The sequence below is a fragment of the Pseudonaja textilis genome, chromosome 1 (assembly GCF_049901715.1).
Source record: "Pseudonaja textilis isolate UNSWEBS1 chromosome 1, rPseTex1.2, whole genome shotgun sequence".
Lineage (NCBI taxonomy): Eukaryota > Metazoa > Chordata > Lepidosauria > Squamata > Elapidae > Pseudonaja > Pseudonaja textilis.
Window position 1 is genome coordinate 37,691,278 of NC_141990.1, and position 26,884 is coordinate 37,718,161.

At 34.3% G+C, this 26,884-nt stretch overlaps 1 protein-coding gene across 5 annotated transcripts in view; it reads right to left on the reverse strand.

The window, feature by feature from the left end:
* The window catches only part of MAP4K3 (mitogen-activated protein kinase kinase kinase kinase 3), a 51,418-nt gene that overhangs the window by 8,986 nt on the left and 15,548 nt on the right, over positions 1 to 26,884 (reverse strand). Inside the window, exons 9-25 of one of the 5 annotated variants that reach the window (XM_087931259.1) lie at positions 26,251 to 26,382; positions 24,867 to 24,929; positions 24,700 to 24,781; positions 23,791 to 23,901; positions 22,328 to 22,400; positions 21,344 to 21,402; positions 17,918 to 17,980; positions 13,779 to 13,837; positions 12,769 to 12,807; positions 12,473 to 12,529; positions 11,117 to 11,159; positions 7,669 to 7,831; positions 6,643 to 6,752; positions 5,217 to 5,255; positions 4,461 to 4,545; positions 1,577 to 1,656; positions 41 to 101 (exon numbers count right to left, since the gene is read on the reverse strand). In XM_087931259.1, the coding sequence (XP_087787385.1) occupies positions 41 to 101; positions 1,577 to 1,656; positions 4,461 to 4,545; positions 5,217 to 5,255; positions 6,643 to 6,752; positions 7,669 to 7,831; positions 11,117 to 11,159; positions 12,473 to 12,529; positions 12,769 to 12,807; positions 13,779 to 13,837; positions 17,918 to 17,980; positions 21,344 to 21,402; positions 22,328 to 22,400; positions 23,791 to 23,901; positions 24,700 to 24,781; positions 24,867 to 24,929; positions 26,251 to 26,382 (1,319 nt within the window). Of the gene's footprint in view, positions 1 to 40; positions 102 to 1,576; positions 1,657 to 4,460; positions 4,546 to 5,216; positions 5,259 to 6,642; positions 6,753 to 7,668; positions 7,832 to 11,116; positions 11,160 to 12,472; positions 12,530 to 12,768; positions 12,808 to 13,778; positions 13,838 to 17,917; positions 17,981 to 21,343; positions 21,403 to 22,327; positions 22,401 to 23,790; positions 23,902 to 24,699; positions 24,782 to 24,866; positions 24,930 to 26,250; positions 26,383 to 26,884 lie in introns of all 5 variants that reach the window. The other 4 variants (XM_087931253.1, XM_026695950.2, XM_087931266.1 and 1 more) reach the window with 4 other exon arrangements.

Sequence of the window (26,884 nt, forward strand, 5' to 3'; positions counted from 1 at the left end):
TAATATTTATAAAGTATTTTTTTTTAATGAAATGTCCTACCAGATATTGATAGCAAGCAATTGTTCATTACATATAACCATGTGCATCGTCGGGGAAATAGCTGATAAAAGGAAGAGAAATAATTTTGAATGTGATAGATAATATACTTAATATAGTAAGCTAGTTATTAGACATCCTGTCTTACACTTGCTTAGTGCACATATTTTCTTGGTTGTTTATTAAACCTATTTAATATATGGTTCCAATAAAAAATAAGTGTAAAAAGTGTAAAGTTAAATAATTGTGGTTGATTTGTTGCTAGATAGCCTATAGAACCTCCAAAAATGCCATAAGGTATAAACCATGTTTAAAATTAAGCACGGCTTAATGTAATTGTATCCGCTTTGTCTTTAACAAAGTTGAGGGTAGCCCAGACCAAGGAAGTCTTTTCTTCAAAACAGTTCATGCCAAGGAGAATCCCATCAATTTGCATAAGATAAGATCCTCTAGGAAGAAACTGTCAGCTGGCATTCATCTGCTATTCAGCAATCATGCTCAGTATGATGAAGTTCTTAATTTTGCTGCGACTGATGGGTCACCCAAAGTGTCTTACGCTTTAACTCACCCATTTAAGATGGAAATAAGGCATTATCATTTACCTTCAACAATACTTGCTGTATCATTGTCCCATGACCTGGATTGAGATGTTATAAAACCAGTGATATAGAGTCTCTGATGAGACCACAAATTCTGAGTAGGGAGATGGATGGCATTTTAGCACTTTTTCCTTAAAACAATTCCCTTAACCATTATCCAAAACTGTAATCTATATTCTGGATACTTTTTCATATTTCCACATTGTTTTATTTTTTTCTATTTTGGGTAAATCCAATACTTTACATCAGGGCTGTCAAACTCCTGGCCCATGGGCCAGATGCATCATGCACTGGCCATGCCCATGCCTGGTTTAACAAAGGGGAAAAAAGTCCTGATACGTCACGTGACGCTGTCGTGATGATGTGAGTTTGACACCCCTGCTTTACATAGACATCCGTTTCTTTTTCTGGATATTAAAAAATCTATTTTACTTAGATCAATTAATAGCTAGCATCTCATAGATCACGTGTAGAAATACAGACATTTAATGAGATATAACTATCTTCATATAGATCAGGGCTGTCAAACTCGCGGGCCACGGGCGGATGCGTCCCGCACTGGCCATGCCCATGCCCAGTTTAGTGAAGAGGAAAAAAGTCCCAATACGTCACGATGACGCCGTAATGTAAGTTTGATGACTCTGATATAGAGATAGATAGATAGATAGATAGATAGATAGATAGATAGATAGATAGATAGATAGAGCTATCTTTATATCTGAAAAATCTGAGTAATTTACATTCTTTTTAAAAATATTTTGGAAGTCAGTGTACTCCATCTAGTAATAATTGTAGCTGTCAAATATCTACCCCCAAACTTGACAATTTTCAGCCTTAAAAATAAAGATCTGATCTCTTGGTAATTAACAGAAAAATGCTTTAGGATACATTGAGAAAATTATTCACTACTACATTTGAAAACCAAAATCTGAATACAAACCTGTTCCATTGATGTTTCATGAAGCTCATTAAGATTTAAGGTATAAATGCCTTCCTCAGCACCAAATATTAAGTACTGATCTACAAAGAAATGCAGGTACTTAACAAAGGTTTTCATTTTATCACACAAAAGTCTCTCAAAGCAATACGCATACATTTAAAATAGCATAATTAAAATATACTACTTAAACATAGGGCAGATATATGAACGAATCCCTTTTTAAACAAGTGATTCAAAATATCTTGAGTTACATGGTAAGGAATTACAGGTTACCCCATGCATGGTTGGAAAATCCATGCTGAAACAAAGCAGATTTGGTTAGTGCCTGAAAGCCATTTTCTTTCATTGATTTGCATTGCTTAATGGAACTGTTATACATAAACCATCATTATTTATTAATTTTGGGGTGTATATTAAGAGCCAACTGTTTAGAAATCTGAAACAGCCCTACCCTCCCAATGTAAGGGAGGTGGATTATTTCAAAATGTGATAAATAAAAATAAAGTATTTCTAATTTTTAAATATTAGTTGGCAAAGGGCCCAAAGTCTATATTTTGCTCTGGGTCTATTCGGTTACAAGTTTGAGTAGAGGTTACAGTTTTTCCTCCAGGTCAATGCTAACCCGGTATTTCTAAGGCTTTATTTGTGGCAAATTTAACATCTTTGCAAACTTTTCATCTCAGTGCCACTCAGCATTTAAAGGGAGCGTAAGTTTATAAGGAGAAGCTTTTTTTTCTTTTTGATGGCTCCATCCTCAAGTTCTGTCTGCAGAAACAAAGAAAGCTCGAGTTTTTCTAATTAGAAAAACTGGTCCATGTTTCATTCCTTATCATATGATAATGAATCCATGGTTGATTTTCAACATCTAAACCAGAATAATTTTCTGTTGAGAGCTGATATATGCAAAACAGGATGGAATCTTCCATCTCTAAGTGAGAACAACATTGGATACTTAGTTTTAAGATTATTTTTCATTTGATGTGAAGCATACAGCAATAGGGTAATTTCCCCTATTGTCCAAGAAAGGTTTCTATCTTTAGATTTGGCAACGCTAAACCATACTGTTACATTATGTGAAATAGCATTCTCACGAAGGATGAAGACTGGTGTGCCAGCCTCATTACAGGTAGCTGACCCTGCAGTCTTTCTTCCTAAGAAGGAAGAACGTAGAGACATATGCAGAAGAACAAGATGACAATATGGCAAACTGACCTGTACTATTTTCAGACCGTGTGTGTGTGTGTGTGTGTGTGTGTGTGTGTGTGTACGTGTGTGTTTGCAGGAAGCTTGTTGCAAGTAAAAGATGACAAAGAGATCATATGAGCTAAGCTAGAACCAATATCTGAAATACAATTTTAATAGAATAACAGAATTGGAAGTGACTTTAGAGGTCTTCTAGTCCAACCCACTGCTCAAGCAGAAATTTATAGCATTTCAGACAAATGGTTGATCAATCTCTTTTTAAAAAACGTCCACAACTTCGGAAGACAAGTCTGATTAATTGTTCTAATTGTCAGGAAGTTTCTCCTTAGTTTAGGCTTTTCTCTCCTTGTTTAGTTTCCATCCATTGCTTCATGTCCTGCTTTCTGGTGCTTTGGAGAATAGGTTGACCCCCTCTTCTTTGTGGCAGCCCCTTAAGATATTGGAACACTGCTTTCATGTCTCCCTTTGTCCTTTTCATTAACCTAAGCAAACCCAATTCCTGCAACCAGTCCCCTAATCATCTTTGTTGTTCTTCTCAACACTCTAAAGTCTCAACATCTTTTTTTATATCATGGCAACCAAAACTGGATACAGTATTCCAAGGCATTATAAAGTGGCACCAACACTGCATGTGATCTTGATTATATCGCTCTGCTTTTTTTGGCAACTGTAGCACACTGCTGATTCATATTTAAGTGATTGTCCAAGCTTTTAAAAGGGTAAGAGCCAGTTTGGTATAGTGGTTAAGATACCAGCAAAGACTGTGATTTCTAGTTCCACTTAGGCACAAAACTAGGTAGGTGACCTTTAGCCAGTCTCTCTCCCTTTCTCTCAACTCTAGGGAGAAGAAGTGGCAAACCACATCTGAAAAACCTTGCAAGAAAACTGCAGAGATTTATTCAGGCAGTTGCCAGGAATCAAAGGCATAAACATATAAAAAACAAATAAGGGTGATTTGAAGCCATGACTGAATAAATGAATAAATAAGGTTGACCAGAGGACATGCACACATGCATGCATGCATAAATAAAGGTAACCTCCTCCCCTTGATCTGCAGATGACCCAATGGCCTTCAAATTTAGCTATTTTGTTCCATTATCTGTGTAAGACTAGGTTTTATCTGTATAATCAAGATTAAGCAGAATGATGAAAGGTTTACAGAGGGTCATTAGTGTAGACAATAAAATCTCAAATCATATGAAAAGCCTCAAATAGATATCTAGTATGATATTAGGTTTAAAGAGAAAACATATAATTTAGTAGATGACTTTCATCCTGTAAAAAATGTTTAACAGGATTATAGTTATTCCAGGTATCCATACTAGTTCAATAAATCAAATCCACATTCCATTGGAATTATTTCATAAGTTTGTAGATAATTACTAGAACAACCAGAAAAAAGTCACAGGGGTGAGATTGGGATATAGAAATGTGATGAATGAATGAAATATTGACTAATAAAAAACCTTAGAAAAGAATCTTGCTAAAGTTTCAAAAGAGATCACAGAGAAGTATCCATCTTTCAGGGCAAACTGCCTGCCTCAGTGTATGAGCATTCAAGTGGCATCCAGAATTCAATTCCATAATAAAATGTTTTTTATTAAATATTATTTTTTAAATATTATTCAGTCCTGGTTCAGAGCAAAAACATAATTTTAAGAAAGTTTGATGAGACTATTACCTCTTGTATCGGGATTTATCCATGAAGTTGCACAATGAATTTTCAAGGGGCATCCATTGAAAACCTTTGAAAAACAAGCACCCATCTGTGTAAAACAAAATGACACATAATTTTGAACAATGAATTTACAAGTGGCTCAAGAACTTTCAACTAAAAATGAGCATTTTCAGGGGAGGGAAAGATCTGCATACAACATGACATATCACACAGTGCTATAATATGATTTTGTCTTAATGTGATTACAAATTGTAGGAGAGCCGTGTTAGTCTATGGTGACAAAATTAAAAGCAGTCTAGAAACTCTTTTTGACTAACACTAACAAATTTTGCCTAACGTTTCTTCCACTTCATTCTTCCCAGCTCATTCCAATTGATGTGCCACAGAAGATTTCAGTTCTGAATGCCATTTTATTATTTTAGTAAGTTTTAATAATTGTTGTATGACTATATTTTTTCCTTGAATGGCATCTAGAATCACATGGTCTGAGCTGGGCCACCATACACTGATTAGCTATGGCAGCCAACACTATTTTGTTGACAAACACTGCACCTTTCTTATTTTCAATTTTATTTCAAACACAATACATCTGGATCATCAGAGAGAGTTACAGCTACTCTGTAATTATTTGTTGTAACAGGCATAATATTGTTAATGCAGTACATAAATGTAACTTCTAAATAAAAATTATATGCAAATTATATACAGTATTTCAATTTAATTAAAAGGAGTTTCTCAGGTTCAGAATGGAATACTTACATGTACTTTTGGTGTAGGAGGAAGACCATTACTAATTGGCTTCTAGGAAAGAAAAGAAACATACATTTAAATACTGGCTTTGAATTTGAGCTATAATGGCTGGAAAAAAATCTGTTGAAGTGGGGAGGTATTTGCTCATGGCATCAAAAATATACTTTTAAGTATGATGGAGAGACAAAGCTTTCACCTCAAGACTTGCAGAAGGGATTTATTAATTAGATTTCTATAAACAATAAAGGCAATATTCTTTGCTAGACTCAAGTTGGAGAAGAACCAGAAACGTAACAACAATCCAGAAGGACAGGTTGTTTCATGAAATATAACTGTTCCAGTATAATGTTGCAGGATTCAATCAGGGTCAGTCACTGGGACCAAAAGAAGACTAAACTTTTTGAACTCATGCTGGAATCCATCCTCAGAGAACTTCTCTCTAGCAGAGTGCATGCTTTGGGCTATTCTGTGTGTACTATTTGAGCAGGTTGTTTCCCTATAATTGTGATTCTCAAAGAAGAGAGGCGCGTAAATTTGAAATAAAAAAGGGGATTATTTAGATTAAGTATGTATTTTTGACTATCCAGCCTACTACTATCAATGCTTGATTTAAAAGCTTGTATTTTCTCTCTGGTTTATTTTAATAAAAATATCCATTATACTAGGTTTACACAATAAATGAAAGTAATCAGAGGAAGTTTTGCATCTGTAGCCTTTGGGGGGAATCTTCATCATTGCATACCTGCAGCTAAACCCTGATTAGAAGCATTGCTATTGGATTTAGAGGATAATTTATTTGTCTTCCTACTGCAGTCTAAAGTGATCTTGAATATGCAAGAACAAGATATTATTATATTATTGTGTAAACAGAACGTTCTACCACTGGTAATTGATTATGAGAATCATGATCTTCCATTCTATGCTGAATGAAGTCAAATACCTTTTGTTTAGGAAAACATGTTCAATTAAGAGATATTGGTCCCAACACTGGGCCCAAAACACTGCACATAAATTACTCCCCCCACCCCTAAGCACTGTCTTATTTTGCAGCTTTTGGAATGTGATTCAGCTGTAGCAATTTTGCTTTCATTTTTGAGTGCCTTCTTTTTGCATTCTTACAAAAGGCACTCACAATATCTGTTAAGACTGACAGCCTTACAATTCCCTCCACCCCATAGCTCCTGAAAATCTTATTTCTGGTACATGGAAAATACATTTCAGACAATTCACTGAGACCTATTTTCCAAGTTTGTACAATAACATTAATAATGGATTTATTATCTTGCTTTACTTTGCAATACAAATGCTTCAATTCAATAGCATAAAAATATACGCCCAAATACAAGCAAATCATAAGATGTAATAACCTAAAGGAATTTGCATTGAGTTTTTCCAACAATCTGAAAGAACAAAGCAGAAACATAGCATTACCTACCAATATTTCCTTTTTTTCTTTCCTAGGATTAGTGTGCCTATTCTCACTTGGTTCTTGATGAGGAGAACTTTCCTTGTCACCATTTAATTGCACAGAATTAAATCCATTACCTTCAGAGAAAATGTTAAAGGCAATTAAAGAATGCATCACAAGAACAGTTCAATGCATGTGTATCATTGTAATCTCCAAAGTCTACTGAAAGCATTTTCAGATTTCCAAAAAGCTATGAAGGATTGTTGAGATTAACTCTCATTTACAGAATTTAATTCCATTTTAGTCTCAACTAAATCCAAGCTAGAAAATATTTCCGAAGCACTGTAAGGGATGGTTGTCTATGCTGTCCTATGGGCTAAAGGATAAGTTTGAAAATAGTGAAACATCTCAACAAACCGATAAAAATTCTGTTCCTATTGAAAGCTATTTTTGTTACCTGCCCTGAATCTTCAAAATAGACTAGGCCTACAAAACAAATTTGCAAATCTTCTGAAACAAAACTCCCTAAATGGTACACATATGAACTTGAAATATGAACCCAGTCTTGACAATTGTAATTTATTTGCAGTTTGAGCTACAAAAGTTATGATGAAAAACATCAAACTGAGGCCGTACACTAATTATTTTTTTTCCATTTGTTCACTATAGAATATGCAAGGACCTGCAAGATTAAAGTATAATACAGCATTACAAATAAGAAGCATTAAAAGAAAACCAAAAGACAAGATAGATTACAATTAATGGTGGATTATCAATGGGCAGCCAAAGGCTGCCTAATTTTGCAGACAGTGTAACAAAATTTAGCTACATTCGAGGAGATTACAGTGGATTGAACCAATAATAGCAATTGTACATTAAAAAGTTTGGTGTTTCCTGGTTATTTTATCAGGTGTGGTGTTATGAGATGTGTCTGTGAGTCCTTAAAGAAGAAACAATATAGGAGGACATAAGCTGTTGTTTAGATAGCCCCTTGTCCACAGAGGCACAGCCTCAACTCGTATGGAAGCAATTTTTCTCAATATGATCCATTACCTAAAATGCTTGATTTCTGTGGAGGTAGTCGAGGAGGTGGTGGTCTAGGAGGGACTTGAGTGTTTGATTTTGCAGGACTCTCTGTAATAGGACATCTTTTAATAGTTCCTTGATTATCATCCTCAGAAGTATGATTTTCCTGCGGAACGTAGATGGATTTAGGCTAAAAAAAGAATAAATCATTACTCTAAGATATCTATGCAATTATTTATTTTAGAACATCTATCATATTACTTTCATCTTAAGCTCTTACACCCTTACACTTTAAACCTAAATCTGTAAAGGCCAGCTGCACTTACTGATAATGAAAGAAAGGAACTCAGTACTTTAAAGCACGTTTTCTTTATATCTGTAATGAGAACAGTTTTGTTCTTTTACTTGCTAATGATATAATTTAGGACAACTACTGAGTTGATAATTAGAGAGTAAAATATAGCTTGTTTAGCTTTATGTTGAATTCAAATATGACAAATTCTTATCATAGGTATTTACATCCCTCCTGCCCTTGATGAAGCTATTTTAGTTCCTTAAATCAATCTAATTCCCACTTGGAAATCAAGGAAAACCTATAAATAATCTGGGAGGAAAGAAAAGAAAGTAAAGAATTTCTTCCTGGTCTAGTAATCCACTACTTAGATCTGTCCCCACGTACTGGGCCTTCCAAAAAGGCCTGAAAACCTAGCTTGTCGACTGGCTTGAAACCCCAATGAGGGCATCCCACTCTTGAGGTGGTTAGTATATTAAGAAAAACCCATCTCCACCTCATTTCTGTAATGCTGTAAGAAACCTAGGACTGGAACAACTAGTAACCAACAATACTAGACTTAACAACTGCCTCGATCTCATCTTCTGCAATAGTTTGAATTCAATTTACGGAATACAAATTAAAGAACACTTTTCCAACAGTGACCACAGCATGATTGACTTTTGTGTCAACATACGTCCACACAAAAATCAACACAATGATGTGATCCCTAATTATAATTTCAAAAAAGGCAACTATGATCTTATAAACAACGATCTCTCATCCCTTGATTGGCAATTTCTATTCACTGGATGCAATACTGTAGAAGACCATTACAACATATTTTTACTTGAAGTCAAAAGAGTCATCAGACTTTATGTACCAATAACAACTCCAAAACCCAGAAATAACAGATTACCCATAACAATAACGAAGCTTCAATCCAAAAACAGATTGAAAAACAAATCTGGTCATGTTGCCAACTTCAAAAGCCGATACAAAAATTTATGCCACCAGATAAAGACTGAATGCACCAATTATCACATTAAATAAGAGGAAAACCTTCTACGCACCAATTCCACCCGTGCTTTCTACAATTTTGTAAACAACAAACGAAAAGACTCAAGGTCCATCCCACCCCTGAAAGGACCTAATGGTAAAGACTGCAACGACGACACTTTTAAAGCCAACCTCTTTAACACACTTTTTGGCTCAGTATTTGTAAACATCAATGGATCATGCCCAGTATTTCCTAGCCGAACCACAGACAACTACAATGATCTAATACATATCGATTTTACAGAAGACAATGTTGAAAAAGCACTACGCAATCTAAAACCATCTCTATCTATTGGACCAGACGGAATATGTGCCTACTTCTTAAAAAAGCTATCCACTGACATAGCCGAACCTCTAAGCATAGTCTTTGAAAAATCTTTCAGGACCAGCTCCTTGCCAAAACTATGGTCACAAGCCACGGTCATCCCCATCTTCAAAAAGGGAGACCCCAGCCTAGTTGAAAATTACAGACGAATCTCTTTTATGCTGCGCCACCTGTAAAGTCATGGAATCAATTATTAACCAATCCATCATCCTCCACTTAGAAACAAACAACCTACTCTCTAATAAACAATTTGGTTTCAGAAAAAATCTATCCTGCAATCTACAACTCTTGCACTGCAAAAACATATGGACTACACAATTCGATCAGGGCAAAGCAAGAGACTACGGAGAGTTCTGTGAAGCCTTTGATTTAGTGGTACACGACAAACTACTCCTAAAACTAAAAACTTATGGTATCTCTGGACACCTGCATAACTAGATAGAAGCATTCCTGTCAAACAGACAACAAATGGTCAAAATTGGGAGTGTCCTATCAAATTCTGTACCTGTCAATAGTGGTGTCCCCAAGGCAGTGTTCTAGGACCAACTCTCTTCATACTCTACATAAATGACCTCTGTGATCATATTAAGAGCAACTGTGTCCTCTTCGCTGACGATGTGAAGCTATTCAAAACCACAGACAATATACTGCTACCCTTCAAAAAGACCTTGACTATGTATCAGAATGGTCAAACAAATGGCAACTTCAAATCTCAACAAACAAATGCTCTGTCTTACATACTGGCAAAAAAAATCCGAAAATAAAATACAGGCTGAATAGTCAAGACCTTGTTGATGATCCAAACTCTGTAAAGGACCTTGGAGTACTCATCTCTAATGATCTAAGTGCTGGAGCCCACTGTAACTACATAGCCAAAAAGGCATTAAGAGTTGTTAACCTAATCTTACATAGCTTTTTCTCTGGTAATACACTACTAAGAGCATACAAAACATTTGCTAGACCAATACTCGAATACAGCTCATCACTCTGGAACCCACATTACATATCTGATATTAAGACAGTTGAGAAAGTCCACAAATATTTCACAAGAAGAGTTCTCCACTCCTCTACTCGTTGCAGAATACCTTATGCCACCAGATTCAAAATTCTAGACCTAGAAAACCTAGAACTACGCTGCCTTCGGTCCGATCTAAGTATAGTATATAAAATCATACATTGCAATGTCCTATCTGTCAATGAATACTTCAGCTTCAACCATAACAAGAGTAAACAATAGATGCAAACTCAAGGTTAATCGCACCAAACTTGATTGCAGGAAATACGACTTCAGCGACAGAGTGGTCAATGTCTGGAATACTCTACCTGACTCTGTGATTTCTTCCCCAAACCCCAAAAACTTTAACCTTAGACTGTCTACTATTGACCTCACCCCTTTCCTAAGAGGTCTGTAGGGGGCGTGCATAAGCGCACCAACATGCCTACCATCCCTGTCCTATTGTTTCTTTTATTTGTCTTATATGTATCCATGTATTCATAACTATGTTTTTACTTATACCTATTATCTTGTAAGCAATTGACAAACCAAATAAATAAATAAAATAAATAAATAAATTTATGCATTGGTTCCTTTCTTATCTATTTTTCTTTTGTAACTTTTAATGTTTTTTTTAAATGTTTCAACATTCTAATTATTATTTTTATATAATTTTAATTTTATTTATATAGTATATTTATAACTATAATTTTATATTGCTGTTTTATAAAGTCACCCAAAGTCACTCCACAATGAAATGAGTGGCATATAAATTTATTAAATAAGAATAATATTCCCTTCTGGTAGAAAGCGAGAACCTTCTTACCTTTGGTGGCAAAGGAGGTGGCACCTTTGCTTTCATGGTTGAACTGTGAAAAGAAAACTAAGTATTAATTATAAAAAGTAAGAATTCAGTATTTTAAAATATTCTAAACAGTGCCATGTATTCCAAAAGCTGTGGTTCACTTTATTATAGCCCGTAAATCTCCAAAGATTTGAGAACAACTTAGCATGCATTTACTTGAGCAGAATTTACCGACTCATGTATATTACATGTAAATAAAAATAACAATCCCTATCATCCCCGTCCACAATTGAAAACACAATGACAATGATAAATAACATTCAGAAACAAGGAGAAATGCTTTGAATGGGACAACCCACATGCTACATGCACCTTCCAGGGACCCTGCAACTGGCTGATTATGTGATATGATGTCAGTGTTGACTATTAATAATCACATATAGAGCAGAGGTGGTATTCAGCAGGTTCTGACCAGTTCTGGAGAACCAGTAGAGGAAATTTTGAGTAGTTCAGAGATCCGGCAAATACCTCCTCTGACTGGAGATTTTACAGCATCCTTCCCCTGCCATGCCCACCAAGCCATGCCCACCAAGCCATGCCCACAGAACCAGTAGTAAAATTTTTTGAATCCATGCCCACAGAACCGGTAGTAAAATTTTTTGAATCCCACTGCTGATATAGAGTCTCCAGAACACCAGGATGCTATTGAAATCAGGTAGTAATTTCAATTGTGGAATTTTTCATGCTTTCTCCCCCAAGGGTCACTCTCCAATTTCATTCTTAAAATTCTTTCCAAATCACAAAAGCAACCTGAAATTGGCCAGAATAATACTGGGGTTTTGGGGGGAGAGGGGGATACAAATGGGAACAGTTTACCTCCCAATGACCTTTGGTTCCCACTGTCACCATTAAGGAAGAATATTTTCCCCTAATCCTTTCAGGATGAGTTACAGCCCGAACTCCTCAAGCAATGCCCATCTTTCAGTTATATTGAACAAATGAACTAGTTCGCCATATCAAGATTTTTCTCTAAATCGAGATTTTCAGAATAAAGAAAATATGCTTCTCCTCCTGTATAGTATTTATTTATTAAGGAAAGTACTTTTCAAATTACATCACAGGTAACCATAATCAATTATCTAAAGGAAATAAGGGCTGAGCTTTCACTGGTGACAGAATACAAAAGTGAAGTTTTTGATATCTAAGCCAATCTTTACAACATGATACCCTGCAGATATGGCAGGCTAGAAACTCACCATCCATAACCAGCAATGGATGATCACATTAAAGTATAAAATATGAAAACTCATGAAGAGGAAACAATTATGGCTAATTAATTTAACAATGGTTTTCTAAAGCTATATCAGTGTAACTTACTGTTTGGAATCATCACTGTCCACTTCATCTTCATCTTCTAGATGTGCTACATGTCCCCTAAAGAATTAAACAGATAGCACAGCTAAACAGAATAGTCAATTATCAATGTGTTCTTTGTAATCCTGTTTCTTTGAAAGAATAAATTACAGCTGCAACTCAGACAAGCAAAGGACTTCTACAAGAATTTGACAAGAATATAGCTCATAAGCATTTGACAGAGATAGGAGACACATGCATACTTCTTTGCACAAGAGAAAGGATTTTGCAATCATGAAGAAAAGAAATGTAACAATTACCGCTGATGTAGTTCTTCTTCAACTGATTTTAGAAGGCTCCTTTAAAAATAGAAGTAAAATTCAAGGACAAGACACATTTAGCAAAGCACATAAAATCAGACATATTTGTAAACGATTTCACATATTAAAGCCATGCAATAAATTAAATCAAGTAGTAGAGATAATACCTAAAAGCTGAATTGCAATCTGAGGCAAATGATTTTTCAGCTAATTAGATTTCTATTCAAGTGTAGGTTTATGAGCTAATTATTGCACTTGATAATCAACTCTATGTAGGACAGGAGGAATACAACTTATTTTTATATATAGTTATAATATTTTTTTTATTTTTTAAAAAAGCAGAAGAAAAGCCATCCTCAAATAATATAATGCAATGCCATAAGAAAAAAGTTTGGCAATATCTTGGATGATCAAGAAAGAAATTTAGGTGCATTAAAGTACATGTGTAGAAAATAATATGTTACAATGGCTCCTTTTTCTTATTCTGGAATCAATAAATATTCAATTAAAATAGTTTTACAAGTTGATTAACATAAAGTATGCACATATAAACAGACAGGTACATTTTAGGACACAGATGGATACAAGGAAGCTACGTTTCTATATGGAAAAGAAAAAAATTCCTTAGCTACATATATAAGCACAACAAATAGTGTTCTCTAGATGTATTAGACAATAAGATCCACTGGACATGCAAACTGTAGATAATAGTAGCTGTAGCTCCAATCACTCTGGAAGATCAATTTTGGGAGAAAAGCTAACGGCTTTAAAACATCTACTGAATTCATTTATATTTCACTGGTGCCATTATATAAATGCTATATTCTCGAAGAAGTAAATCAATTAATATTAACATTATTTTTAATGACTCTGTTTTTATCAGTATTTAATTTATTTTGTTTTATATTTGACATTTTTGTTTTTATAACTACCTTCAGTATTGGAATAAACAAACAGCATTAAATAAAAAATAAATCACAACATTAACATTATTTCTAAAGTATACTCACTTATTTGCACCCAAGAAGTAACTGCCTTGAGGACCATGACCATATTCTAGCTGCAAATCCTATCGAGAGAAAACAATAATTATAAAAAAAGAGCAATTGGGTCATGTTATCTTGCGGCATTCCCTTTTTCCAAATTACAACATAGGCTTTGCTACAGTTGTTCTTATGTTCAACTCAAATAATTACTGTCAACCCTTTCTGCAGTAAAGAGTTGAATTATTATATGAAACAAGATATGCAATTCCAGGATAGACTGGTGCCCTATTTTGGTTTAATGATTTCTTCTTTATATTGTGATCTTTATACCATATTCCATTATTGCTTAGACCAAAGTTTCTCAACTTCAGATTGAGAAACATGGTTTAGAGGAATTTCCAATAACTAGAAACAAACATTATAGAAGTTGAGAAGTTAAAGCAAGGATTATATGCCATCAAGTTGACTTCTACGGTAATTACATAGATATTCTCCATGAAGTAACTATTTAAAAATAAGGATACTATGATCAGCTCACATTGCCCACATCTTTTCTGTTTTGAATAATTCCATATAAACACCTAAAAATTTTTCTATAGGAACCATGAAGGCCTTCGTCATAGAAAGCAACAGCTCTATCATATGCCTGCATTTTCTTTCTGAAAAATGAATACTGTTGCATGGTATGTACTATCCACCCTGGGAAGCATCCCAAGCAAATGTAGACAATTAGCCATCAGAGAAATAGGATGTACGAAATTGTAATATTTGAATGCTACATAATTATGTACATTATTGAGTATGGATTTTTTTCTTCTCTTTCTCCTTCCCCTGGCCTAATATTTTCTTATATTTAAACACATGCCTTGGGTAGTGCAAAATATAGTGGTTTTGAGTTTTTTTTCTTGAAATTTTTGGATGTTATTGGTCATAGAACATAATATATACTGATAGATGGAATGGTTACTATTATGCTCAGCTCAAATATAATTTGTGGCATATTCAGTTCCTTTTTAAATTTTGCCAGTTAACAAAAATGTGAAATAGTGAACGCTCTCTCACTGAAACCCCAAATTTTTGTATTAAAAAAAAGAAAGAACAGACCATAGTTTTGGACACCACCACCAAACAATAAATATGTAGGCTATATTAGCAAAATTAGAAGATCAGGACAGAATACCTCTTCTCTTATGTATTTGCTCTTTCTTATGTACCAGTAATCTCCAACCTTTCTGGCTGGGCGGACTGTCTGAAGTGGCGGTGGGGAGGGGAGACGGGGATGGTTTGGTGCGCTTTAACAAATGTAGGTGCGCGCGCAGACGAACACTACTTCTGCAGGCTGGTTCTGAAAGGGCTGCGGACCACGGGTGGTTATATACTATTACTATATGTCCAATCCAGATTAATACCTCACAAAATGTCAAAATATTCAGATATAGTTTCTCTATTCAGAAAACACCTGCTAAGGAAAGCAGTCCTATCTCACTAAATCAGATTTAATTGATGAATTTTTTGGCCTGTTCCAGCTTAATGAGTCTTACTCTGCAATTTAAAGGAAAGCACTTGAACCTTAGATTTATAACATCAAGAATTGGAATAGCCCTATTAAATCACTGGGTTCACTTGCTACAAAGCAACCATTGCTCTTATGCCCAGACAGAATGAGCAAGTTATTGATGTTCTCAAATAATTCTAAGCAATAATTAAATACTTTTTATCCAAGTGAATAATACTATCTTATCTTATGATAGTTCTGCAAAAATATGTTGCAAATCTCTATATTAAGATATTTGCAATAAAAGTTTGCACACACTAAAGAATCTAGGTGTTTTATTTTTTATCATAAAATGTAAGGGTTGGAAAAAACCTTAAAATAGTTTAATCCAACTGTGTACTCTTAAATTAAAGATGATGAAGAAAGCCACAATATAGTTTTAAGCATACAACTGTTGTATTCTAGCATGTCAGGAGTTATTTTGAAGTACTGAACCTCATTGATAGACAACCAAAAGAACTGTTGAAAGCTCGAAACATTGGGAATTCTGTTCTAGCACTAGAATATGAAATTATATCAACATTCTGTTCATTACTAGGTCGGAAGACTTAAGGAACTGATGAAATATTCAGATAAATATAGCAAACAACAGAAGAATCAGTAAAGGATCTAGCCAAACTATGCCAGAAAATGTGAAACACAGCACAGTGTCCAACAGACTGGAAGAGATCAATCTATGTTCCAATAGCAAAAGAACCAAAGTTTAAAAAGTGTGCAAATATTGTACAATATCCTTAATTTTATATTCTTGCAAAATAATGTTTAGGACCATCCAATGCAGATTAGAACCCTATATATTAAAAAATGAATGCTGGATCTTCAAACATAGAAAAGGGTGAGGAACCGAGGACATTGTTACTGATGCATGCTGGATAGTTTAGAAAACCAAAGAATATCAAGAGGAAATTACTATGTGGTTCATTGATAAAAATGCCTTTGATTGTATTGATCATGTCAAACTGTGGCATTTGCTCAGAAAAATGGCAATCTCAGAATATCTCACTGTGTTTGTGTTGATAAAGTTATATACAAGTTAGAAACCCACATTATAGCCAGAACACGGCAAAACAGATTGGCAAGGAGTATGACAAGGCTTTGTTCTCTCTCTTATTTATTCAATTTATATGCTGAATATATATTAAGAGACATTGGATTAGAAGAAGATGAGAATGGTTTTGAAACTGGAGGAAGAAACATCAATAATTGTTCTAGGCTTGTGACTACCACTATGATATCTGAAATAGCAGTGGCAGGTCCTAGTAATAAAAGCTAAGGAACATAAAAAAATGAGTCAAAGATTACATATAAAAAAGACCTAATTGATAACAATAGGTAGACAACTAGCCTTAGAATGGACAATGACGGTATCAAAGTGGATATTTATTTATTTAGCATATAGCATATCATACATGGACTAGCAATATAAATATTTCCTTTTAGGATCAACCATCATCAGTAAAGTAAATATCGAGATATTTTAACACTTGATACAACAACCATGAAGACCTAGAAAAAAATGTAATGAGGTCTATATATTGACAAAAATCAAAATAATGCAAGCAATACTAATTCCCGTGATGCTCTATGGAAGCAAAAGTTAGACTTGGAAGTAGCATTTGAACTTTGATGTTAGAAAAATTGAGAGAAATTATGTAATTTCTCAAACTAACTTCTTTTAAACAGAAATGTATTTTCTGCAAATGTCATGAAGCTGAAATGTTATATACATGTCATGTTCTAGAATTCCTTCTTTTTATCTATTTATTTATTATGAAAATTATTTGCTGCCCATCTTGTGTCTTACAACATAAAAACATTAAAGTCATCAATTATAAAACAACACAGCAGATAAATTCATTAATACAAAAATGGCAAATGAGGGAACTGGACACATGGGGAGGGGAGGTGGAATTAGATTTTAATTAGTCAACCACCTACAATGTGAAGTTCCCACATGGGATCCAGAAATTATCTGTCAGAGCGAGGTCTTAAGGCTCTTATGAAACATTTGGAAGGTGGGAGCCAATCTTACCTCAGGGAGAAGGATATTTTAGAGGGCAGGAGCCATGGCAGAGAAGGCTGTTCTGGATCCCTCCAGCCAAAATGTATTGGCTGACTGGATTTTATCTAACCATTTACCAGAGTTATTTAAATGCTTTTTTTCTTCTGTTCAATCATGTCTGATTCTCAAAGACTGCCTAGGTAAGTCCCTGCAGTTTTCTTGGAAATATTTTTTTAGAAGTGGTTTGGGACTGCATCCTTACTAGGGCTGATAGAAAGTGACTATCCCAACATCATGCAACAGGCTTTGTGCCTGAGGCAGAACTAGAAACTCATCTCTTAATCACTTCACAAAACAGACTCTCATTTAAAGGCTAAAATATAATACTTTTCTATTATTTCAAATTGGTTTATCAATATATGAGATCATACAGCCCATTATATAAAAATCAATATTGTTACACTTTATATGTATAATTTTATTGTTGAACTGTTTAATGAAGTTAACTACAAATGATGAAAGCAACAGAAGAACTGGACAAAGTATTTCATCTTAAAAAACAACACACACATACATTGACAAAGAAAAAGCAATAGATGAAAATACCAGATTAGATCTTGCAGTGTAGTATATTTCTTCTGAACTGTCCAAAAAATCGTTACTGTCAGGCTGTTTATCAGATAAAACCAGAAACTCAAGTTAATTACTTCTAGACTAAAAGAAATCCAAGTATAAAGGGATATTTTGTATAATAACAGACTTACTATTTAGTAGAGTTTTTAGAAGTCTACACAAATAATAGTTGGGTAAGTGTAATATTGAAATAGTTATCAATTAAAACAAATGTTAACAGCAGTTGAAAAGGATGTCATTTCATTTTTATCTTTTCCCTCCCTCTGTTCTTCTTCCTTCACCTCCCTTCCCCAAATTTAAAAATAGAAGTTCACTGAATAAAACAGATGTGATCTTCACATTAAATTATCCAAATATGTATGACTACAAAAAGCTATTGAATGAAAATAAGAAAACTGTTTAAGACCAAACCTGAAGCTAGAGTTTCTTGGGAATTTAAACTAAGTAAAATAAAAATATTAAATTAGCAATGGCCAACTACCGAATTAATAATCTAGTTGAATTATATAACTGTAAACATGTGTCATATATTGGAAGCTGATTCATATACTCTACCTGAAGTTAAGTCCTTCCCCAAATAACTTCCATGTAAATTAGAGGGTTAGCATAAATTTGTTAATAACTTGGTAGATTGTTAACATCTAATCTTCCTTTCAAATGTAAAAATCATGTCTGTTTTTTTTAAAAAGAATTATACCTTTAATTACAGGAGCAGAAAAAAGTGGCTTGTTTTTCCTTAAACAAGTTTTTTCCTTAATACAGGGAGAAATTAGCAAGGACTATAAATAGATATAGAAAATAAAATAGTTCCTATTTAGGTTCAATACCAATTCTGAATGTCCCAAGCTACTCTTCAGACTGAGAAATTGTTGAAGGTATCCAATTTTATGTAACATTTATTGCTACAACTGGGTTGTATACTAAAAAGATGGAGAGCTGTTTTATGAGAGTTCTGATATCGTCGAAAGTGAGATTGCAGATAACGCTATGCAGAGATTGTGACCACAGTCACACTTACTAAAAGCAAGAAAAATATATTGGCTTAGATAAGTACAGTACTTCAGTATTTGCTTTAAGTGACTGATTTTGGATAGTTCCAAAAGTATCAGCTTTCACATTGCTCAAGAGAATAAAAATTAATGGGGAAAAATCAGAACAAATTAATTGCTTGGAAAATAATAATGAAATGCTGAAATGTAAAAATGATGCTAATCTATGTCAATCAGATGAAGGTTGTACACAGGAAAAAAATTAATTGATAAGCTGTACAGTGTATAATCCAGTTTAAAAACCATTTGTATATACTCAAAGCAATAATTATCTGTACAGGAACCTTGCATTATAAAATAGGACTCCTGACTGATTTTGCTTATCAGAGACTAAAACATAACATTAACAGAAGCAATGTGACAGATGAAAAAGTATGTCTAAGGTAGATGAGAATGATTTCTCAATAAATTTTAATTTAAAATCAGTAAAGCTGCACGAAATAAAATATCTAGGAAGGATATAAACAAATCCAGAACGGACAGTATTGGTGGATAAATTCCAACTATTCCCTTCAAGATAAAGCTCTGAACTACAAGAACAGAAAGAACCTTGCATTAATTAAAATCCACTGATATAATAATCTGGATGGAGTAAATTGCTTAAATTAATATACACCAACTGCTATTACTGCTTAAAATTATCAACAAACTAGGTGTTTGTCACTTATTTTAGGATATCCCATTTTCCTTTTTGTCACAATTCTAGGCCTGGGTATTATCAGATAAGGAGCCTCCAACAAGAATTTTTCCACCATCTTTATTCTGCACCATCTATCCACTATTCATTGGAGAATATATATCAAAATTCTAAGAATCTCTGGTGGGGATGGGAAATACTTTAAACTGAAATCCTAAGCAGTCATACTATTTAAAAGCCAAATGTAGTGCTGATGAATCTTTGGCTCTGGATGGTCAAGCTTTGCCTCTCATTTCTTCCTAAAATTATCTTACTCTGCCCATCCTCAGCTGGCAGCATTTTGCAATTTAAATGGGAAAGAAAATGTGCTAAGATCTGTGTTTCCACATGCTAATATCCTACTTGCAATTATGTACCAGAACCTTTGAAAGGCTACAGAGTTGCTTGATCACATATGACTAAATAGGATAGGATGTTTAGGCAACATCCTATCACTATAAGACTGTGAACAAAAAGGGAAAAATTAAACTAGATACTAATTGTTAAAGAATGGAAACATTACTAATTTTATTGTCTCGCTCTGTTTGCATAACGTTCAATTAGCAAATGGAAATTTTCTAAATTAAATATGACAGTAATTTACTAGCTTTTCTTTTAGTACATAATATAAAGTAAAACAAAACAGTATCTATATAATAACTAAAGATCCTGATAACTCAGAGGAAGATGAAGGATTAGATGAATAAAGTGCTTCACAAAAAGCTGTTTTAGCAAGCAGGTTTTTCCTAAGCCTCAGTCAATCTCATTTTAGCAATACATCAAGCTAAAATGTGCACCAAAGGAAATAGAAAATAAATTGACACAAGCTAAAATAAGAGACATCTTCTGATGCAAGAAATCTTTTGTCCTGAGAGATAATTACAAAGGGTAATTTAAAAAGAGATAAATAGATATAGAGAAATTGAATATGACAGGATACTGATTAAGTTAGTGTAGCAATTCCTCATAGCTGATTTCATTCGTTCCTTCCTTCCCTCCCTCCCTCCTGCCACAAAAAGAAATGACTCTACATAGTTTAGAAGATATAGTTTACAATATGAAAAGTTTGTATGCTTTTCCCAGAATTATTTCAATCTTCCTAGAAGTTTGCACTTCTAGTTGCCATACACCAAATCCATCCACCTACCTCCTATACAAAATAAAGCTTCAACTTTACAGATGGCAAAGGAGAAATATTCAATAATGAAAAAATAAGATACAGGTTAACTCCTCTTTGAGGGTAAATGTTCATTCGCCGAGCTTGTGGGTTTCCGAATGTTCTTTTTTAACTCCTCTTTACTAACTTAAAACCTATAAAGTGAACAGAATATTTATATTGTGTTCTAGCAGTCTTGATAGATGCTATTAAATAATTTAAGACACCTTAATTATGATAATGGCACCTGTTTTTACTGTATCCTATACTAAAGCAATAGAAAACAGTAGAGACAAGAATGGGAAAGCTGTGGAAATTGCCCTTTTGAGTGGCGATACTTACAGCCATTGCTGATTAAAATTTAAAATTCTCAGACTATACATAAATTCCTCAGATAATTTCTTAATAATATAGTGAACAAACTACAAATATATCCTACAGTGAACAAAGTGCATAGTTTATAGATTTCACCATTCACATATTTTAGAGAAGAAATCTAATATGGTTATGTTACTTACGAACTCATGATGTGGCTCCGTCTCCTTTCTTAAAGGAGGATCAAATTTTACTTGACCAACTATTAAAAAGAATAAGTGATAAGAAATGGTTATATTTTCTCCCACTGATTTTCCAAATTATTGTATTATTATTCTGGGGAGCACTAAGAAACACAGGAAAAAAACCCAAGAACAAAAACAAAATAGAAGCCCAGGTGAGCTATCTTGGCTATAAATAATAACAAAACCTCAAAGCTATAGATAATTAATGAAGCCTGGTTGAAAAAACTGTGAGACTAACATCCTTTCTTCCCCATCAGCATATAAACAAATAAAAGTATCTCCTTAGTTAGCTCTACCACTGCACAAACTCAATAGGAACTGACTACTGCCTTTTACCTAAGAAGGTGATTGATAGAAAAAACCCATGCCCGTAACAGACAGGAGGGAAGCAAGATTTAATATACTTGCTTAGGGAGTAAATCACACAATTCAGCAGTTCTTACTACTGAATAACATACATTTGATTGTGTTGTAATGAAAGTCCAAATAGATCTTTGAAATACCACTAAACTTAATTTTTCTGCTCCCTTTTTCTTGTTCAGTGTAATGTTACATGGGAATGATTTGGGAGACAAGTGGAAGAGCTGCAGACTAGGTAACATTCAGACAAGCAACACCTGAGTCTACAGAAGGAATGAAGGTGTGGCAAACTCTCACAAGGTTTCTTGAACTATAAAGGTGAATGGGAATATACTTTGAGACTAGGAAGATTTTGTTACTGTAATATTAGAATAAAGTAAGAACTAGTATCATACTTCTGGGTGTGCTTCTTTTCTGGACTACCTCACAAGTTTGGCACTCACTGTTTGCATTTCAATATTAAACTAATAAGCAATTGGGCTAGGATGCCTGATCAAAAAGAGATGGCAAATATCCCATATGAATTAGGCATGCAGATATGAGTAGTTTATTCAGGTTAGTTTATAATGAGTGACTACTTACAGTTTATTTCAGAGCGCGTTTTTTCTTCTCTCACATTTCTACTTGTTGAGTGAATTCTATGAGGTACAAGAGGCTGGGAAAAATATTATATTAAATATTCATTAAATATGAAAAAAAAATTCCCCACTTTAAAAATCACAGTACAAGATATTTTTGTGATCCACTGAAACTTGAATTTAAAATCAGTTTCAAACAACGACATTTCCTGGGAAGGAAGAAATAATTTTGATTTTCAAATTAACTGCTCCAAAATTTTCATTAATTCCCAGTAGAAAGCCACACTTGGGTTAAAATTTTTACTACCTTATATAATAAACATTATCTACTGAGATGTATTTGGCAAAGACATAATTTTTATACCTCTATCCAAATTCAAGGAAGGCCTTAGGCAAGACTTTTCAAGGGGAAGATGCTATCTTTGATTTAAAAAAAACCTATCCTTTATTAGGAAAGCATCTTTTCCATTGTTGTTTCTAATCTACCATCAGAACTCCCTGGACAAGTTAATTAAATTAACTTCATGAAAAATGAAAACAAGCAGTTGGGCACTTTGGACAATAATAATAATTTAAGCATTATTTATATTTTGTCATGCAAAACACAATGTATACATATATAGGACATGCATCAAGCAATAGCTTTTAATTTACTGAAAAAAACAACAACTATAAACACTGTGGTTGCAATGCTGGATTAGACCACTTCTGGTATTCTCATGGCTACTGCATGTCTATGTACTTCCACAGAACCTACTGGATCTTTGCGATAAGGACAAAAGAAACTATCCTAATTATTATATTTGTTTTTGAAGATTTTATTCTTGAATTCAGCATTAAACACAGATTAAGGAGCATTGTATTTTTTCAAACTTTTTTTTCCTAACAGGAATCCAGTTTCATTATTAATTCTGCATTTACTAACAGATTTTCCACTAAAGAAGGATGCATAGCATCAAACAGAAATATGCACATAGTTTTAAAATAGCCTTCTTGGCTGAGGATGATTTGACTGTAGTCCAATCTACATAGATTGTGCTAACTTAAAAGTTATGTTAAATATCACGTGGATGTAAGCATGAGGACAGGAAATCTGGTGCCCTTCAGATATATTGTATTATAATTCTCACTACTGGCAATGCACCCCAATATGGGTTTATAGCCAAAAGTATTAGAAATATGCTTTGTAATCGGGGTGGGGTGAGGTGTTGGGGATTATTATTTTATTATTTTTATTTATTTTATATTGTGTTTTTATTTCCTGTAAGCTGCCTTGAGTCACCGTGAACAAGTAGGCAGCAATATAAATTTTCCAAATTAAATTAAATATGGTAATTTAAACTTACTGAAGAAGACTAGCCTACTTTGTGTGCCTGCTGTAAAATAGTATGTTTTAAGTACTTATATCAGATTGGTTATATAGCCAAATGTTTAATTATCACAGCTATATTTAAACGATATTCTTACCTCAGGATCATCATCATCAAAATCATGATAGGTGGAATGATCAGGATTATTCATTTTATCCAATAGTTCGATAGCAAGAGTCCGGCTTAAAGGCTGGGTAATAAAAGGGTGCTTAAAATACAAAATACAATAGGTAAGTATATGAAAGATACTTGCCTGATAACTTGAACGTTGTAATTTTAGTTATTAAATTTATATGTTGCCCCTTTCAATGTTGAGCTACTTTGGGTGGCTTACATCATAAAAATATGAAAAGCATTAAAGAAAAATTAACCTTAACCCTTAATATGAATAGACTTCTCAAAACATTCTGGATGAATTCTAAATACCCAACAGAGATATTTCAAAACTTTCCATGCTCTGCAAGAAGCTACCCCACTTTTCCATATTTTTAAATTATGCAGAGGATAAGACTAAGGTACCTGACCATATGGTAATCACAGGAAATCTATTAAAATTATCATTGGCAGGGGAGACTTTACAAACATTGTAAGAAAAGGAAAGAGCAGGTTAATACTATCCAAGCTGAGGAGTAGTTGTGTCAAACCAAGTTCAAATGATAGCACATATGGCTCCCTAGCTTATAGATCCTGTTTTTTAATGCCTGGTTAGTTGTTGGTTAAAGATATATCATTCAGGACCAAGCACGTATCACAGAGGGCTGATTTTGGATAAAGGGATTCTGCTGGTATATCATCTATTGTACTACCTAGCAGTATCTACACTAACCTAAAATCTAACAAGGAAAATCCATTCAACTAACCAGAAAAATAAGCAGCCCCAACTAATGTGTCTAAATTAGATGCTGAATTTTTCCAGCACTTCCTATTGAAAGCTTTCTTCACATAATAAAAGTGGATATAAATAATTTTAAAACAGTTTGGAAAAGGATAGAAAAGTCATTTATACCTGTAATAGTTTTTCAGCTGTAGGCCTTTTTTTAGGATTCTTTGTAAGTGCCATTTTGACAAAATGATGAAAGCTATTTGACCTGTAACACAAAATTATAGTTTTTAGAAAGATAGTTAATATTCACAGTAACTAATACAATGCAACTATATTGCTGTAATATTTACCATTTCATTTTGTCCTTTAGTTTGGGAGGCTGAAAATTGCTTTTTGACATTAAAAACAGTGCTCTGAAAAAGAAGAAAAGTGATTACTTCTACAAAATTCCTGCCACAAGTTGACTTGCATGTAGAGAAGCAACACTGTGTTTGCCTTTACCAAGAAAAAGATAATTCTCAATGGACAGATGATCTAATCCAGCGTTCTACAACCTTTCTGGGTTGGGGACCTGGTGCGTGGGGAGAGAGGGGATGGTTTTATGTGAGGGACAGGCATGTGCACATAACTTCAATTGCTGCTCACATGAGTGGAGTGACAAGCGCCAACTGCTTAAGTGTGGCAGTGTGCACATGCATGCTCACCTCCCGCTGGTGTGGCCCAGTTCCAAGGATAGTGGATTAAGACCTCTGATCTAATCCATTACCATTTCTAGTCCAGGCTTTTATGGACTCTAAATATGTAAGCCAGTGGTGGGATTCAAAAGGTTTTACCACCGGTTCAGTGGGCATGGCTTGTTGGGTGTGCTTTGTGTGTATGCATGCACCAAATGCGCACTTTGTGCAGGCACAGAGGTGTTCCAACTCACCTCCTGCAAACCTGCACTCTCCTGGTCGCTTCAGCAGTTGCCGTGCGGCACTCTGCTGTGCCATGCAAAGAGCTGCGCTTCAAAAGCAGAGGATAAATATGAGTATGGGAGCCCGGGTGGGCGGGTGGGCGCAACAGCAGAGCGGCAGAGAGAACCGGTTCGGTCTCTGCTACTCATTGCTGCTACTGAACAGAACCGGGCCGAACCGGTAGAATACCACCACTGGTCTGATCTTCATTTTTCCTTCTGTCTGGGGACCTCAGAAATATTTATTGATATCATAATATGTACCAGATGACTAAGGCCAAACATTTCAGCCATTATAAAGCAATTTCTAAATTGTAGTGTTTTCAAGCCAGAAATTCAAGTAACTTCCCTCTATGAAAGTTAGTCTATGCATTTCCAGCTTTATTGTACTCCCAAATAACATAACTAAAATTTGTGGATTTCATTTTAAATTGTGCTGCTTAGGTTAAAAAGCTGGAGGTTGTCCTTAATATATTCCACATTCTGGTATTATATGTTAAAATATTTTATTACAACCAATACAGTCAAAGATAAACTATCTTTTTAAATTGTCTTTTTTTCTTAGCTGCTACATATTAGGTATTTGAATTCACATCCTTCTGCCTTTTCTGAAACTTGCCTATTCATTTGGTGTTTCTTTCTAGCACTCTTATTTGAACAATCTTGAGCAAAATTTGGCTGTATGACGAATAAATATAGTCAACAGCACTATTTTCAACCTCTAGAACACACCTTGTAGCCAAAAAGTTATTAGAGCTTATTATTACTTACTCACTCACCTCATGGGGTGCAAATCAAACATTGGAGGCTGAAGTTCTGCTAGTTCTATAGACGTAATCCCAACAGCCCAAAGGTCACAAAGTTGATTATATCCACCTTTCCTTTCAACAGCAGCAACCTCAGGAGCCATCCTAAAAACAAACAAACAGAAAAATGGCTTATTCCTAGATTTCAAGACATCATTCCATCCAAACATTTTTCAATCTATTTATGTGGTAGTTAAAAGAGTAATGACTAGCAAAGAGGCTAAGATATATTTCAACTGCTCTTCTATCTCCATGAATCTCAAATCTAGCTGCCAATGTTCCTCCCCATCTTAGAAAAAAGCTTTTCCTTTGCTATATTATTCTTGTTAAATGTATTAGACCAGATTAATATTTGATATTGATGTTGTGACTTTACAATTACTGTTAATGATATAAATCTATTTTGCTTCTGAGCAACAGGCTTCTCCAGCTTTGCTCAACATAGGGTAGGCTTCCATATAACTCTAGGCACCCATGCAAGGATATTATCACATACAAGTCAATTAACAACATAGACAAAAGACATTCAGCATGTCTACCACACAAATGGAAAATGGACTTAGTATTAAATTCCAGGATACCCATGGAAACCTCCCCCGGTACACAG